At 39.4% G+C, this 18,690-nt stretch overlaps 1 protein-coding gene across 2 annotated transcripts; it reads right to left on the bottom strand.

Annotated features, from left to right (window-relative positions):
• Window positions 1-1,003: 1,003 nt before the first annotated feature.
• pnocb (prepronociceptin b) lies at window positions 1,004-17,829 on the bottom strand. Of its 2 annotated transcripts, none has more exons than XM_026318709.1 (3): window positions 17,757-17,829; window positions 5,832-6,078; window positions 1,004-1,913 (listed from the first exon to the last, which is right to left on the bottom strand). In XM_026318709.1, exons 2-3 carry the CDS (start codon window positions 5,967-5,969, stop codon window positions 1,260-1,262), a joined length of 792 nt encoding a protein of 263 aa, XP_026174494.1. In that variant the 5' UTR covers window positions 5,970-6,078; window positions 17,757-17,829; the 3' UTR covers window positions 1,004-1,259. The 2 variants fall into 2 exon arrangements, with proteins under 2 accessions (XP_026174494.1, XP_026174493.1); XM_026318708.1 differs by lacking the exon at window positions 17,757-17,829 and adding an exon at window positions 16,432-16,516.
• Between the last annotated feature and the right edge of the window lie 861 nt (window positions 17,830-18,690).

Raw genomic sequence — 18,690 nt, 5'->3', positions numbered from 1 at the left:
TCAAGAGGGTGATGTATTTTTAGAAAGTGAAAACTAAGATTCACCCTCCTTTGTTTGGCCAATTACAGGAACTACCAATACTGGGAGAATGACAGATTATAGATGCTAATTGTCTGTTTATTTATTTCATTTTTTTGTGAGGGACTTGTAAGTATCAGTCATACATTAAGTGCATTTGGACATTTGTCATCTTAAGTAAATATCTAATTTCACTCTAACTGAAGATAATGGGAGAGTCCAAAGAATCGCATTAAATATCACTGAGGACAAGGCAAAACTGATCCCGAGTCAGCATCCAAAGACAACATGGTTGTTCCTCATACACCAGAGGGCAGTATTGTTCCACTCAAGTTTATATTGATAACCTCCACTTAATGGCCCAAATCAGAATACAGTAGACAGGAAAAAAGATGGTTTTGTCAATAGCCAGAATGAATCAATGGGAACATTTTTTTTTTAGAAGAGATGCAGGGTTTTGGTAGCTTGAAAGTTCAGAAAATCAATTTTATGTCCATTGTGTTGTGCTATGTCTGTTAACTTCCTTAAGCAGAAAATGGGATTCCTATAACAGTATTATGCTTCAGCAGTCCCACTGTCCAACTGTATTTACATCTGACTGAACAGTCCTGAAAGCACAGTGCTGATTCACTTAAATTTGACTTCACTACTTGTTTCTGCAGTGCATTGGGATGCTTGGCAATGAAGGCCCAGTACAAAACAAAAAGATCTGTAAGTTATTTGTTTAGTCCCAAATCAAAAATTTTAAAGTGGAAACCTATGCAGTTACCCACAAATCCATTTAATGAGAGCTGGTCATCAGCTATAGCCTTCACAAGACAAATTACAGTGTGCAAAAAACTGCTGCAGCCATTTGTCCCATCCACACATGCATGAAAGTGCATTCAACATGATTTTGAAATGTCACACCCTCTGGTGAAAGGCTTCGCATTGAACCGGTTTATAAATCTCATTTGGCCCTTTTTTTTTTTTTTACACAGACACACAAACGTAAATTCAATTGCACTTCTCTAATTCTTTTATTTCACAGAATGGCATGTAAATATGCTTCAGAAAAACATCACGGTCAAAACATTCCTTGTTACTTGGAGACACAAAGAAAGGTGCAGAGATGGCAGAATCTGTTGTTCTGATGGCGATGGTGAGGTCACAATCCAGACTGGAGTGAGCTGCTGAAAACATGACTGATTGGTTGAGGTACTGTAAGTGGGGCAGGATTCTGTGAGAGCAACAGAAATACATTACAGTTTGTTTTGCCTCCAAATCCGAGATACAGGGCCATTATTGAACCTGCCGCTGCGGCTGCTCCTCATGCCCAGGTACTGCCTGAGCAGCTGGTTCACCCGCTTCTGACTGTTCCATTTGCGGGCAGATTTCCGGACGCCTATGAAGCCACCGTAGCGCTTTTGTAGTGGCCTCATGGGTGAGCCAATGAGCTTCCTGTATCCATGGCGCCCCCTCTGGAAGCCCCCAAAGCGCTTGGATAAGGCGACAGCTTCTGAGTTGTCATCCTCATCCCCTTCTAGCTGGATGTCACTCTCCACGTTCCTCTCCTCCCTTTGATTCCTGTCTTCATCCACCAGACTGAGATCCAGACCCTGCAGGCCCTCCCCCTCCTCGGAGGATTCCAGCAGGGATGAGTCATACTGGACACTGCGCTGCTCATATGATGTCTCGTCCTGATCCCCCTCGTGGAAGGGCTCTGCACCTGCAGACTGCAGCAGTTCACTGTCAGAGTTCAGGTCGAGAGAGGTCAGCTGTGGCTCCTCTCCTGATCTCTTGAAAAGAGCGCCGCCTTCTGGGAACGTGGGATGCTGTGAGACTTTGACAGCACGTTTACATACCTCCCATGTGAGTGAGGAGGAGACATGACCCTCACACTCCAACAAACACACCTGCACAAGAATGAGAGGTGTGTTAATATAGTACACAAGAATTCATCTGACATCTTATTTACAACGGTTTACCTGCTACCTGTTCCATATTAAGGTATTATGTCAAATACCTTAATATGGCCACACAATAGAAGATAACTTGAGTTTTGAGTTTGAGTTAAATTTCTACAGATGAAACATATGGTGGTGATGACAGTGATTTGTTGTAATGACAACAACTCAGTGTATGATTGTTGAGGCTACTTCAACTGCCAATAATTTATCATTTTTGATTCCTTAAAAGCACTAATGCATGAAGAAATCCCCAAAAGAGATGTGACCCAGGAGACTGGACACAATGGATCAGACAGAAAGTAGAGAGCAAACAGTAGGAGCCTGACAGAGCCTGGGACTGCACATTTGCATATAGTGCATATAGTGTTTTGGATTGGAAACTGAAACATCCCTACTGATAATTATACTGTATACAAGACAAATTCAAAGGACATGGCTAAACAGTTCATTATCGCCCAGTCCAGCATGTGATCGGTCAGTTGCTCATTAGAACTGATGAATCTTTTTCAGATGTAAGCATCAAAAACTCATGATAACAGTTACAGTTTGCAGCCAAAACAAACAAAACAAGCTAAAAGATGCTAAAATCCTAAACAGAGCTGGGGGAACTGGAGCGCTGGTTGATAATAACTGTAAGCAACTCCTTTTACAGTACAAACAACTATCTGACCCATTGCTCTTCTTACTATTGCATGTTTTAAGAGACTAATACTCCATGTGTGCACGTCTGTGTATCAGTGAGTATAAAGGTAAAGACTCTTGAAGAACTTGACTTAATGAAGTAAAGTTATAGAACCATAAAAGTCGCAGACTAGTTCCAGATGTAAGGATCTATTAACATGAACTTGACTAGTTGTTTATTAATAACTTGACCTTGGTCAGCAACTCATACTGTACAAGTAATGCAGTCACACTTGTTACGACTTTGCTCAGTGGACTGACCCAGTCTGAGAAAGCAGTCATGCGTATCATGGAAGTTAATGAGCCTTATTCCTCCTGTGTTCAGCATATATGGAAAGTTATGTGCCAATATGAGATGTCCATCATTTGATGAATGTGACATACACTTTCTGCAAAATGATTGACAGCACAAAATTGGAAGAAAGTACAGAGGGAGCAGGTAAATTAGGCCATGTTGCTGAAAAAGTAATTTTTTTTTTTTTTTCTAAATGGTCCTTCAACTTCAGGTAATAATGTTTTCCCTTTTAAAATGATATATGCATATACAGTGTTTTGGAATTGAACCTGTTATATGGAATTAACTTTGTCTGTGCTGACCGACTGTAAAGTTTTAATGACTTTCCGGTCTTGTTATCATCACGTCTGACAGTTTGGCTTCATGCCTGAACTCTTATGGTGGTACCACAACTTTACCAGTATGAAGGTAAGGGTATGTAAGAATATAAAGCACGTTAAGTAAGTTTTTTAATTATAATTATTTTAATCAATAATAATAATAATAATAATACATTTTTTTCATCGGAGAAAATATTTTTCATCATGTTTGGTCATGGATTGGGATTTTAGTGTATAAATCATAAATTGTATCTTATTTTGAGCAAGTCAGCAGATTAAAGGCAATTTGCTTTTCAGGTATTACATGTATAAAACTACAGTGCATTCATTTTTCCTCCAACAGAGTAAATATATCTGAAAAATGACTACAACTGCCACAGCATAGACATTTACGCATCCAGCTGTGCATCCCTCCTGTCTCTCCTCTGAGTTAAATTTCACTTGGAGATAAGGAGCAAATCCCATTTGCTCATCAAATCTTGGTCAAACGAGATAAATTGCACTGTTATCGAAAAACTGGCTCACGTCAAAGGGATGAGAGAAGAGGGAGTTCCGCTGTGAATCTATCAACGGAAATTAATTATCCATTGTAAATGAAATGAGAACACCAGGGTATTCTCCACGTCGGATCAATGGAGCAATCTAAAGGGGGTTTATGAGTTAGATGAGATGTGTGTGTGTGTGTGTGTGTGTATACACAAAAAGGTTGTAGGAATCCTCTAGAGTGAGTCTGTGTCAAAGTCTTTGTTTTTATAGAGGAGATAGTTCAGGATTGGTCCTTAAACACATTATTAAGGTTTGAATTAGGTTGTTAGCTTAGGGTGAAGAAAGGTCCTCACTTTTACTTTACTACACAGAGGCGTATCTAGGGTGTGGACAGATCAGGTGAGGTAAGGGGCACCTTTGGATCCCAACTCACCACTGTGGCGAATTGCTGTCGAAACTCATCACAAATCAGAAGACACTGGAAGACGGAATGAAAAGCTCAAGGAAATGTCATAGTCATTTAAATATGAGTAGGTGTATACTTTCAGATAGAAAAAAAAAATTGTTCTTGCACTCAGTTGTTCACATCAGACGTGACAAAAATAGTTGTGTGGCAACTGAAAAAAAGAAGTTGCAGAAAGCAGCTAACGCTCAGGCTCCTTTCTCACCTCTGAACAGCTGGGCTGCCATAGTTTACCAAACTTATCTCGGCGATCTGGGGTATGTAAATCAAACAACTTGTTCACTGTATGAGCAAGTCATACAGTGCATTGTACAACAACATCAAGGCAAAAGTGTTGTTCACAGACATGGACAACCAACACAGAACCGGAGTACTCCAAAAAAAAACAACACACAGGAACTGCTTAGAACTAAGTAAATAACAGCCACAGTACAGATAATTAGCACAAATGACAACAAAAGCTGCCACTTACCTTTAGGAATAGCATTATGTAACGAACATGGTCAGAGGAAGGCATGATGCTTTATGTTTGTGTATTTGTGTGCACATATGGAATCATCCACTACTGTGTAGGTGTGTGCATGAATAAGTAAATGGGTCCTGTCAGTATAACAAACACCGGCGCCCTCACACACTCTTTCAGTCTGGAGTGGGAAACAATGGAATTGCTCAGTGGATTCCATCTGTGGCTCAATGGGAAGGCGGCTAACACAATGAGGAGCTGATAAAAAGTGTCAGTCACCGATGTAAGCCCAGCCTGATGATACTGAGCAGCAGTCAATTACATAGTTCCATTACAACTTCCAAAAAGGTCCCAGCTGTCTTTCTCCGCATCATTATCAGCTAAATTAGCCATCCTGCAGCTATTCATGGACACCCAGAGAATATTTTTACCCACGATGTGTCTTGGACTGTTTGGAAATGAGATTGTGTTTTATGCTGAAGTTCCGGTTAAAGTTCGGAGAGCAGCCGCGTTCTCTCAGCGTAGAGGCTGCAGAGGTATCTCATGTTGGTCACGAAGCATTGCACAAGTACTCTGTAGATTTACTTACGTACATACATATCCTGCCCCAAAAGGAGATAGTTAACATTAATCAGAACAAGCTTGTTTTAAAAAAAAAGCAAAACTTTCCCCTCACATTGCAACAGGTGTAACTGTTTGAGAAGGGTCATTCTTTTAGTTATTATAGTTATATATCTGTAGAAAAACATTTATTTCTGTAATTCCACTATAGCCAGCAACAAGCAGCTACAGCCTGTGAACATACCCCACAAACTGTTGGCTATGTCTTCATGCGGCTTTAAGGTAAAATTGTGTAATGTTCATTTTTATTAGCAATGTCTTTTCTTTTTATTTATTTCATTTGTCTTGTTTTTTTCTCGCTTCCCATGTTTGAACTGTGAAACATGAAATTAAAACTGAAAACAGTGTATATATTTGTGAGGCACACCACTCCTCACACCCATATTGATCCCCTATGTACACAGACAGACGTGCACACACTACCAGCAACCTGTATCATCTACCATCAACGCATTATGTAGATGCACTCATTGAGATTGAAAATAACTTACCCAGACATTCACAAACACATACACACACACACACACACACTCACCATAGTGTTGAAGGGTTGCTGCAGCTGCTGCTGCTGCAGGAGCAGACTGCAGGCCACACATTCGCCCTGGCAGTCACTACATCCAGGGGTGAAGAGACATGCCAGCAGCACCACCAGGCACCACAGAGGGATCTTCATCGCTCAGCGCACCCAGACAGACAGGGACCAACAGGAGCCTAACTCGCAGAAGGTGGGAGTCCTAAGTGGGAGAATCTGGGAGAAAAAGCCTGTGTGGTCTGGGTCCAGTCTGCAGGGAGAAAGCAGACAGAGTGACAGGGATATTGTATTAACACTAAATAATAAAAATCATTAGCTGGATTTGGAAGGTCAGTCAAAGCGTTGGTGGTGGAAAAGTGTTCAGCCAACACCAGGAAATGGATAATGTGGGCGGGATAGAGAGAGAGCACAACCTGAGGCAATAAATGAGAAAATGGGTATTTTCCGGTGGGCAGGAAGCATAGAGCATAGAGGAAAGCATAGAGCAAGGTTGGAATGTTATCTGTGGTTGCAGAGCATAGCTTTATGTGGGCTATACCCTGTGGCAGCAACAATCCACTAGAAACTGTGGATTCTTGCTGCCACAAAACTAACCACAATAACGTAGTTGAGGTGAACAAATAGTTAGATTTTAACAACTGCCATTATAAGAATTTGGCAAAAGATGTATGTGTGAGCTAAAGGACAGTAGCTGAAGGGAAGAATACCTTTCTGGTGTCTCTGGATCTAGCCACAAATTTGTGAACCAGGTGCACAGTCTTTGCTGCTTGACCTCGACTCCCTGACCCCCATCTATCCTATCACCCAACACTATAAAATCCAATAACAGGGAGATAACAAAGAAAAAAGAGCCACACAGAACATTATAAATTGCTTCTGCTCATACACTGCTGCCTCAAACATTTGCTGTGGCTTCTGCAGGTTCATTTACCGAACAAAACCATGGAAAAGACTGAGCTTTGTACAGTACTTCTGCTCATTTTGTTGCACTCATTAAATTATGAGAGCCTGATTGTGCCTTTATATGAACAAATATGAATTTATCCTAAACCACCTGACTTACTTATTTAAAACAAGTTTGAAATATAATATGACATTGTTTAGGTTGATATGACAGACTTCCTATAGCAACAGTTGCTATTGCAAGTTACAGCTCGATCAGACAAAGATCATTCATTCACTATGATTTCACTGTTTAAATTGCAACCAGCTACTGAGAAAACTGTCTTGTTCTCAGTTTGTAAATTTATTATCAGAAAGGTGCCTGCTGGTTGACACTGCTCACACTAACCTAAGAGGCAATAGGATTTGAGGAGTGACAGTTCTGAATCACAATAACAAAGCATTACCAGTATAAAAAAATAGCTTAAATAATAATAAAATCACATCACCTGTATTTTTTTAATATCAAAGCTAAATAATGAATATATCGTAGATAAAAGACAGTTGGCTAAAAGACTAAGGTATGTGGTTTTTAAATAAAATCTACATATTACAGTGCTGCTGTATCCAGTGTGATGAAAAAACGTTTTTAGTGCCTGAGCTGCATTTGCTCAGATGTTTTGTTTTCACAGGTTTAATGAAGACAGAGATGAGTGGCAGAAGTCACAGCTACACGGTGACAACACAATAATCCCACAGTACATACAAAAGTGATTGAAACTCTTTGAGAATAAACACCGTGGGTGTCATAATTACTGGGTGCACTGAAGGCAAAAATAACTAAATACGTAAAAACTAGCACATCGTGACCATTTCCACTTGTAGTCAATACCACATGAGCCAGGTCATGTGTGACTTTGGTTCCATTTAGAAATATATAAATGGATTTTTGAGAAATCATTAGAGCGACTTCTTTGTTTGCCTTGCTGAGATGTTTTGTGCAATGATCCTTTGCTAGCCTACTGACTAAGCCCATTTGATATTATGTTCTCTCTCAAGTGGCCCTCACTAAGTAAAATGAACAAATGAGTAAACCAGCACAGCGTGAGTGATGGCATAGGCCTGGCAGAAGCTCCAGTATGCTTCAAAAATGTGGCTTTTACACATTAGTACAATTCTTTCAGAGTGTATTAAATATGAACTGGCATTTGGAGCTACTCAGAGCTCTTTGTCCACATCATTCTTAATGAACAGCGTTGTGTAATGTGTCTGTCCTCTTAATGTTTTCAGAGATTTATAATTGCACAATAGACTTCCATTTTTTTTCGTTTTCACACATTCAGATGATCATATTAGAATACTGTGATTTAGGCTTTTAGCTAAATAACACAGGGAAAGTGTCAGACCATCTGATGTACAGCATATTGTGACTATCTCAAAGACAGATATCTTAGTCAAGCTTTGAAAGCCTTAAACTTTTATTTCCAAAACTATTTATCAGTATTTTCCAATATTACTATACGCACCAGACAGTTTCCACACACCATCACTGCGATGAACAGCAACAACCATTCACCCACAAATTATATTTAGTTATTTAGTTATATTAGATTTAGCTCAAATTGTGGAGAAACATGGATACATCAGTTATCAAACAGAAATTTCAACCAGGCTGTATCCTGTTCTATGCATATATTCAGTTCAATTTATCCAGTAAAATTTCAAAAGATTTCTCTCAAATACCCATGATAAGTTCTGTTTATTCATTCATTTTTCTTTTATTTAGTGCTGGACAAAGATGCATCTATCTGCATCCGGCTTTTGATGAAGTGGCTAGAGAGTTATTTATAGCTTTCTAAATACTGAGGGAATTAGTTACCAAGCCATCGCCGACATGCTGACATTGCCTCTTTGAATGAAAGCCATTATTGTTAGAGAGGTACAATTGACAAGGATATTAGGAGTTAATGGCCTACAATGTACTCAGTCTACACCCTTGAGATGTTTGTAACACATATATAAATGAGGTGGTTGTAATGATTTGTATTGGTCAACTCACTGAGACAGGACAGGTTGGAGATGACGCCACTTACTTGATGTTTATTACTACATTCACACACTCTCATGCACAGTCACATTCACACCTCTAGTCCCTACAAAGCACAGCACTCCACCCTTATACCTATATTGTCCAGCAATTGCCCCCATTAACAATGCTGGCTTTAATACGTTGACCAGTTTTTTTTAGAGTGCAACCCATTTTATGTAGTAGAATGCGTGTTTTGTTGCCAGTACATGCCCATAGGATGGTCACTTGCAGGTGTTTGTTATTTCTGATGTCTGTAGCTGCCATCAGGACTGTCAAATGATGCAATGCATATGAGAGGTTTCCATAAAATAACCATACAGATTCAGTCGAATCAAATGGATATCCAGAGGCAAAAAGTTTAGCTAACTGTAAAGTACCTTCCTTTTTCCCCAGAGATTAAAATAGTTTGTTGGAAAATGAATAAGGGAGAGCTTAGGTATCATGTACAGACACTCTGCTTACACTGTTGTCTTGCACATTGTTCTAGCCAGATCTCACTGTCCATGTTTCCTCTGTGTTGGCCTGTTTTAGATTTACACTGACCAAAGTTAGAAATGCAACACTCTTGTTTTTACCCCCATTTTTCATGAGCTGAACTCAAAGATCTAAGACTTTGTCTATGTACACAAAAGACCTATTTCTCTCAAATATTGTTCACAAATCTGTCAAAATCTGTGTTAGTGAGCGCTTCTCCTTTGCCGAGATAACCCAGACCCCTCTAATACAGTAAAACTGCACATTTTAGAGTGGCCTTTATAGTGGCCAGCCTAAGGCACACCTGAGCAATAATCTGCATATGATGCAAGATGCACCAGCATATGCCACACCTGTGAGGTGGATGCAACAAAAGTGTTGCGTTCATAATTTTGGTCAGTGTACTTATCTGTTCCCACTTGATTATGGACCCTGGAGTTAGACTGTATGCCTATATATTCTTTGTTTGGACTTCTCCAAGAGTAAGCCTTGCTTCCTTGGACAGTAAATAAATTGTCTGTCTGTTGTGTCTGCACTCTGGTGCACTTTTTCTTCATTGCTGTTTATTACAAGAAACCTGTTTTTTTTTTTAACATGACACAAAATGGAGAAAAAGAACTATGTAAATCAGGTGAGCGTTGTTAGACCCACACTCCTGAGTTGGTTTCTCTTCACACCTGGTCTGAATAGGCTCTAGTCCAGTTGCCACGACTCAACCTCTAGATAACTTCACCTGGATGACACAGACATTGTGTAGAAACATGATGTACAACAGGACAAATCCTATTGAGGACAATATTAGATGAAGCAGGTTATCAGTAATCTATAAAGGAAAATTTTTTTTAATGCACCACTATTCTTGATTGTCCCACTTTCCTTGGCATGCATAGCTATGCAGGTTGTCACCATGCCTAGAAGCCACTGACAACCAAAGGTCAGAAAGACTCCCATTTCCATTCCTCACTAACTACTTAATTGAATCTGTGTGACACTTTGAGCCATGAACTTTCACAATACTCTCTCTGCTCTATTTTGTAATAATTCAGGTCTTGCATATTGGTATTGCCATTGGTCCATTTTAGCCACCATTGCCTGTAATTTGCATAATATTTCAGCTCTCATTAACATTTTATATCGTTTGCATAACCTATGTGACAGAGAGGGCAGTTGACTAAACTGATATATGATGTACAGTACAATGAAATGGTGATCGCTGAGGAGGGACGCCCCAGCACATCAGGCTTCCCTCTATGGCACCAAGACAACATGATCTGGCCAGGGGCCTGGGGAATTCATTACAGGAAAAGCTGCATTCAAAAACAGATCTTCATTATTCACAAATATGAACAACCTTGTCCTTTAACTGAACCCAGGCATGAAAGCAAAAAGAACAAGGACTATAGTGAAAGGCTTCTACTTTTAGATGAGTCTTTCCATCTTACAAAAGTGAATGCTTTTACCCACCTCTGCTTCTTTCCAGAACAAATATACTTCCATTAACTAAAACCCTGAAAATGTTACATGTTTCCAATAGAAAATGTTTTTCACTTTGAATCAAACAGGAAGCAATCGGCGCATTCATAAACGGACCACTGGTCATATTTGTTTTCTAAGCACCTTTCTTCTCAGAGTGTAAATACATAACAAGCAGGGCCACCTGAGGATGGGCAGAGGAGGATGTACAAAAATATAAATAACACAAGGGAACACCCTATTAAAATCAATGACACCTTCAAAAGATTAAAAAAAACTGTATTATGTGGAGACTAAAACTGATCTACAAAACTTGAATTAGTTCTTGGAGCAACAGAAAGAACTTGATTAGTTCTGTTTGTTTTTACTATTAATACTGTCTTCATTTTTGTGTTGGTGCAGCCTTTCATTGTTTGATATCTAAGGGTTAAACTTGTATAGGGTTGTATATTTGCAGCTTTTTATGTGTGAAAATAAATATAATATTGTTGAAGTAAAAAAACATGTGAGGGCCTTGTTTTTGAATAAAACAAAATATTAGGTAAATCCCCCTCCCAAACCTGAAACTTTTTGTACAGTTCATAAAAAGGACTTTTTTGTTTTCCAGAGAAGGCCAGTGAAGTGAATGGGTTTTAGCAGCCTGGGCACCACGTACCAAGTTGCAAAGGGGCTTAATAGGTTCAGTGGATTAATAAAGCTAACAGTGGGATAAATTAGCATTAGTGGCATTAATGAAGGGTGGACAGTGGGCCAATGTGTCATGAGTGTGAGTGGTGGAGAAGAAAACCTCTACGCTAGTCTCTGACAAAGCCTCACTCTGCCTCATCCATTAGCCGCCTGCATGATGCTGAAAAGCACAAAGGAGTCTGCTAATGCATAGATAACCTAGGGGTCTCGCTCTCTGTTCTTCTCTCGGTTTTCTTCTCTCTTCCTCTTTTGCATCCACTTACCCCATTCTTGTTGCTCTGTTCTAGTCTCAAAACTCTCTTTCTTCCTCCACTCGTCTCTTAATGTTTCTCCTTCTCCTCTTCCACATCTGCGGACTACGGCTGAGATCGTTTATCTTTAATGACATATTGCAGAGGATTCCAGACTTTCCCAGTGGGGAGAAAATCGTAAGTCCACTTCATTAAGACCAATGTGGAGCCAGGAGCCACCAAAGACATCTGGCATAAAACTGTGGTCAATTTCTAGAAGGGAAAATGATTAAAATTCCTCTTTTACCTATTACATCTCATGGGCCATTAAGGGTACTCGATTATTTCTTTATAACCTGAGGAGATTCAGTGTTTTATCACCTTACACTCTGTAATCGCTTGTTGGAAATGCGTTGATCTGAGCTAATGGGCCAATAAAGTCTGGTTTCTGTGTGTGGATGGAAAGTGTTTTATATCTTATGTTTTCTGGTATCTAGCAATCATGATCTGCAATCATTTTGCTTTTGTTTGTCCAGGTACAGAAACCACTAAAGACTAGAGACGAGAAAGTAGTTTTTTCTATAATTGGGTGAACTGAACAATTAAAGTACATTTGGGAAAAAATGGAAGGCTCAATATTGCCCATTCACCTGTGAAAGCTGTATGAAGAAGAAATCGATGTGCTTTTAATGACTTCTGATAAGATTTTCTTTAAAAAATATATAATTTCAGTTTTCAGTCACATTAAGGAAACATGTTTATTAGACTAGACAGCCAGGCTAGTATGCTGCTGTCTGTTCTGCAGTTTTATCTGCAATACATAACATTTGGTATTTGCGGTACTATGTCTTTCCCAATTCTTTGGGCCTGTCACGCTCATTTTCTTTAGGAACCGTTGTGCAGTCAAATAATTGGTTATTCTTGGTTATCTCTGTCTCTTACACAGTGCATGCTCACTCCAGCTTCCTGCATCCCTCAGCAGAATTAGTGGTTTAGAAAATCCAAGGGGGGAGGACAGATGGATCCCTGTTCCATAAATTGACATTTGGCTTACAAAAGTACACAGAAAGAAGAATTTAAACTACTTTCACATCCAATTTTATCAGTGCAATTATTACTAGAATCAAAGTTGCAAGGAAATGTTAACTTCAACCAAGTCATGATGAATTGATTCATACATATGTATTTTAAAACATTTGCTTATCTAAATCAGGTTCCTCGTTACATATTAGTGGTCATCATGTAGCGACTCATCAAATCGGATTCTTGACATAAGAAGCTGTACCTCTGATAGGTCATGGATTTCCTGCAATTAGACTGCACATAGGGAAACTATCCCAACTGTAATGCAATCCTTTGCCTCTGAAAGTAGAGGGAGTACAAAATAGGAAAAAAGATATTTTAAAAGCTTAGTCCAGGAAATGTTTAGTGTTTACCTGGAGAAATTCCTTGAATGATAAATCAATTATCAAAACTACTTACTTTTTTTAAAACTTTTTATTCAACTGCCTTGGTCCACATCCAAATTCACAAAGAAAACCACAAGAATCATGCAATAGCACTCACATCAACACCAAACAACGACTGTTTGTCCTGTCAAAACACAGATAACAAGTAGCCAACCCGAAAAACCTTCAGTTTATGGAGGATTTCGACACACATAGGTGCAGGATCATCTCGCACACAGCAATGTAAACTCAGCCTGTGCAGCCACAGATGAACTGTGTGTGACTCAGTGGAGAGTTTATATGACCAGGGGCAGGAGGTGCACTTACAGTAAAGCCCTTCCTCGCAGGAAGGATCCTGAAATGACTAACCTGAGAGAACGCGCTTAATCCGTTTTAGAAGCGTCTGCCACAGCAGCACCAGATTTCATGATTGTACCTATTACCTGCCCTGCTGCCGCATTCAACGCAAGTAATTGCCACACAGAAGCAGAATCAATGGATTAGGAGAATCATAAAGGGTCAAGAGTAAAAGGTGTTGAGGTCATGATGATGCTGTATGTGCAGTGAAATTCAAGCACACAAAGAAGAGTGTGATGACATGCGATTACATGCAAAAAAAGATGCTTTTTATCTAATCTTTTTGTCTTTGATTTGAACTCTGTTTGTCTTAACCACTGTATGTTTTATCTGCTATAAGATTCTCAATTCCTGCGGCTAGATATCGATGTGCCTTTATCTTGCATTGCTTTAATTCTTTAGGAAAATGTTATTTTACACAGACTGCAGAACACACACACTGAGTGGATATAAGATAAACTGCAGCACTTTCTTCCCCTTCATATCCCACGCAGTTTATGCATTTAGCATAAAATTAAGCAGAAATATGATGCTCTTTATATTAAGGTTCTTTTGAAGCAACATCATATCAGATCAATTGAGCATATCATTAGTACTGTTTCCATCAATTGTACTCGCAGGGTTTCTCTTAATTGGGACCATATTTGCATCTGAGAGTAGACATGCTGAGCTGGGTGACATCTCCTGTGCAATCATTCCCAACATCAGGTACGCCCTTCATTGGAAATCACACCAACAATCATCTCGTTTAGCCCACATGAAGCTGCGTTAATAGCCCCAATACTCTCACAGCGCAGATCATATGGGTTAATGGCACACTGAGAGACAACAGAGCAGCACAGACACATTGGCTTTTAGTTTGGCTGATAAACTGTCACACAGGCTGAAGGTGATGCAGGATTAGATGTGAGGGAGATGGGTGGACGCTGTTTGAGATTGCAGTGAAGCGCGTTAATATAAATCGTGACACTTTCTTCCCATGCCATTCCCTAAAGTTACAGAGGGAGTTGAGGTTATTTTGTTATATTTTTTTATCCTTCTATATGGCTGGAAGACACAGAGAATAACGTTTTAAGAAAATGAAATCAAACTAAAAAGATAAAAGTTGAAAATGTAAAAATAATGTTGATTATTAAAAACAAAGCAGCTAATGACAACTGGAAAAAAGGGACATTAACACAACATTGTGGCCTTAATGATGCATTCAGTCCTGTGGTGTTAGATCGCACCAGCGCTGACTGTGTGGCTGAAATTCTGTGTTTAAGCAGCTGACATGGTGTCATCATTGATCTGGTTGCTGTTAAACTGCATTGACACCTGCACAAATCCATTGGACATGGAGCCAGGGAAACGCAATCTAGTACAGCCAGACAAGCTCCCTATTTTTATCAAGGTGAGGTCAGTGAGGCTGGAAAAAGTGAACTACAAAATACTTGTGCAGAAGGGTGTCACTGAACCATTCTCTGGTCTCAGGGATTATTGGTATATGTAATAAAACGCTTCAAACTGTTTTAATAATAACGGCGAGGCCAAAATCCCACAAAGACTGTAAGCAATTCAGTGTCAGTTTAAGCAGCAGATATTGTAAAAGCTGTTTTAGCTGGAACCAGTTTTTTTATGAGACAGCTTAAATAAATTGCAAATGAAATCATAACATTCTTTGCCAATAACATGATTTATGATTAGATTAAACCTATTTTAGATTCATAAAAAACACAGAAACAGTTTCTTTTACATGATTACCTGTATATGATAATTATATAAATATAGATTTTTCAGGTACTGTCAAAAGTCTATGAGGCAAGGTTTCCTTTTATGTGCTATACATTCATCACAAATGAATTATTGAATTGCATTTGTTATTGGAATTTATTAGCTATTTAAAAATGCCTCTCCAGAATGCCGTGTTTGACTCCGTCCTATACACATATTCCATTGTTCATAAAGCGTTTCCCCAGTGTGGAGTCACTTATCTGTGAATGGCACATTAGCCACCCATTTTCTCCCCTGTGTTCGCGGGTATCGTCTTTACTGATAATGGGAAAAGATTATGCACATTCATTACCATTATCATTAAAATTGTCATTATCATCGCTTAGCATAATAACAGCATCCAGCAGCTTCCCTTCTCCAACCCCCCCCCCCCCCCTTGTTTGGGTTGCTTAAAGAAGAATAAAACAGTTTTAGTCAGTGATGCTTTGAAGCTTTAATGTGATGTATTAAACCTGACATACGACACTCCACGATCAAACAAAAGAGCAATCCATAAATAAGCTGATTTTGGACACTGACTTCTGCTAATGCAGAAGAAGCTTAAATATTAGGGAAGTAGCTGACTTTAGGAAAATATATGCTTTTATAGAATCATAACTCCAAGTTTTATTTTCATTTATTTTTATATTATTGTCTATATTAATATATATATATATGTTTTTATACATTATATTCTTGTATTAGATTAAGGTCAAGTATGTCTTAGCCCAATAAAAACTGCAGCTGAGTGACTAACTGCTTTCTCAGCAGAACTGGGACTTTCTCTCTTGTTAATTAAGTAGTAATTAGGTGCGATGTGGGTAATGCTGACGGTGACTGTGGTACCTTCAGACCCACAGGGAAACACACAGAGTAATGGAAAAATAAAAGATTACTTCAGGTGAGGAGGGTTATTTACAGATTCACTGGGCACAATCCAAAATCACAAAGCCACAAAAAAATAAAGCAGAAATCGATTGACCTAAGGTGGGGGGGGGGGGAGAGAATCCTATGGGTGGCTGTCTTTTAACAACAGTAGCCCCACAGGATCTATGTGCATACAAAAGAAAACAAGTCCTTTCCAAATGGACTATTTCTACATCACTAAACAAGTGTCTTTCCTGATCTCCTATTCCGTAAACACCACAGACTCTCCGCACAGGTAGATTTGCACTCATACGAGGAAAGGTCACACTCGAGCACTTCCTTACCTGTATCTGTGACGTGCAGATATTCACTCAGAATCCTCCTTCTGTGGAGAGTTTGGTGACTCCGCTTGTATCCTTAGGCTAAGGGTTTCAACAACTGAGTGCATGCCTCTTCTGGGGCTTCTTATAATGGCACACCCCTTCCCTCCTGGCTCAACCCTCCAGTCACCCCCCTCCCCTCCCCTGTATGTCACCATTCACATCCCCATAGAGAAAAGCTAGACAGAGAGAGAGGGGGAGAGAGAGAGAGAGTGAGAGAGAGAGAGAGAGAGAGAGAGAGAGAGAGAGAGAGAGAGAGAGAGAGATGGGTGGATTTCCCCATTCAGTTACGCACAAACTCCACTGGCCTGCGCTGACGTAGGAGGCATTGCCTACGCCACCGATTTCGTCTTCATTGAGCCAACTAATGGGGCTCTAAAAATACGGATCATCCACCATGAGATTGATTCAGAAGCCCTGTGTCTAAGGTGTCCATAAATCCCACAACCTCAACAGCATCCTGCTGCCAAGGTTAAGGGGAAGAAAGACACTTGGAATCAGATGTTTACTCCAGAAATGCAAGTTGAGGACAAGTGAAAAAGCAATGCCAATGAGATGAACACCGGGTGGTAAGGTCGTTTGTGCTGGCAAAGTGTAAAACAACAAGCCTTTCTTGTTAGCACTGATGGCACACCCGAATAAGAGACTATATTCTCCTTGTGAATGACATAAAGAACAATGTAGAGCAGGCCAGTCAATGGACAGAGCACGCAGCCAGTCTGGAACTCCAGACAGGAACTTAGTAAGAGTCACGCAGGAGATTCAGGTATAAAAACAAGACCAAGTCCTGAGGGCTGTTTGGTGTTCTGTTGAGATGTTGATCAAGTCAACCAGAGGAAGAACAATGGAGCAAAACAGCCTATAGTTTCATGCAAGAGCTGAAACAATGGGGACAGGTGGGGTAGCATTGAAACAATAGAATACAATTCAAAATGAAATGCATTCTATCCAACAGCTTTTGAGAGATTTGACCCAAAACTATTTAACGTTAATCTCATGGTGTCGCCAGAGAAAAGGTCAGGTATCATTGTACTGTAGATGGTGAAATATTTCACTACATAATAAGACAGTTGGAGGTTAATTTACAATGGGGGTTTATTTTACAATAAGGACAAGAGACAATGCATAGTAGATTCAGTGTACCAGCCACAGAAAAAAGCTCATTTACATCTGTAGTCCCTGGGTAAAGGCCAAGGATGAACAGGTTGCAGAATTAACAGTCAGTTGTTGTGAATGAAAAAATAAAGACTATATTGCTGATAACAACGAAAGCTGGAACAAAAACCTACTTTTTTGGTCTTGAAGTTTACACTTGGGGTTCAGGTCCCTGCTCATCATGAGCCGAGGTTAGCTTTAGCTCCCTGTGAAAGTGTGAATACTAGCTCTGAACCTGTGTGAGGCCTGATAGTGATGGATGAATTGGGTACATAGACAGAGCCCCCGGTGTGGCTGAGATAAGGAGCCCAGAAGAACAAGCAGTCGCTGCAAAGCCTGTCTGTCATTGATATCGCTGTTAGCCACCGTTGGTCCAGTGTACATAAATGTTTCCCCTGATGGCAAGAGGCAGCGACTACCTTGATGACAGAGAAGGTCACGCTTAGCTTCACATAAAAACATTGTACATCCAGCTTTGGTACTGAGGTTTTTTGATGGGGCCGGAAAATCATGGGAAACGATATTTGGACTCAAAATTTTGGTTGGCCAATTTGAAAATATAAGTTATTCTTTAATTTTTTTTAAAAAAAGCCCAAACAGTTCCAATATTACAAACATATTTCAAAAAAGTGTTGTCTAAAACTGAAGGTTTCACCATTCAGTAATTCTCCATGAGGATTAGAAACACAAATAACCTTCTATTGAAATGTGTAATTGGTTTGAAAACAGCCATGTCACAATCCTGAAAGCTATAGAGACTATCACACTGAACCATTCAAAGACAGTGAATTAATTCTGATGTGATATAATGGAAATGTATTGATTTTCAACAAACACTGTAAATAATTCATAATGCATTTCAATCAACCCCTCTACTACAAAGTTGAGAATGTTAAAATGCTTTGAAAAGAAAGATACCTTATATTATTTACTGTTTTTGCTAAATGTTTTTAATGCAGCATTTTCAAAATCTGGAAAAAATAACTCTATAGGATCTATATATTCTCTATTCCTCCATATAAAAGCAAAACTTTAGTTAACAATCAGTATAAACAGTGTTATCTAGCT

Source organism: Mastacembelus armatus, chromosome 24 (assembly GCF_900324485.2).
Source record: "Mastacembelus armatus chromosome 24, fMasArm1.2, whole genome shotgun sequence".
NCBI lineage: Eukaryota > Metazoa > Chordata > Actinopteri > Synbranchiformes > Mastacembelidae > Mastacembelus > Mastacembelus armatus.
Note: the sequence above shows the minus strand (reverse complement) of the source record. Positions and strands in the feature narration are given on the sequence as shown.

Coding starts and splice junctions, on each gene's coding strand:
- pnocb (XM_026318709.1), bottom strand. CDS start 5,969: ATGAAGATCCCTCTGTGGTGCCTGGTGGTGCTGCTGGCATGTCTCTTC. Junction 1,914..5,831: donor AGCAACCCTTCAACACTATG/GTGAGTGTGTGT, acceptor ATTCTTGTGCAG/GTGTGTTTGTTGGAGTGTGA.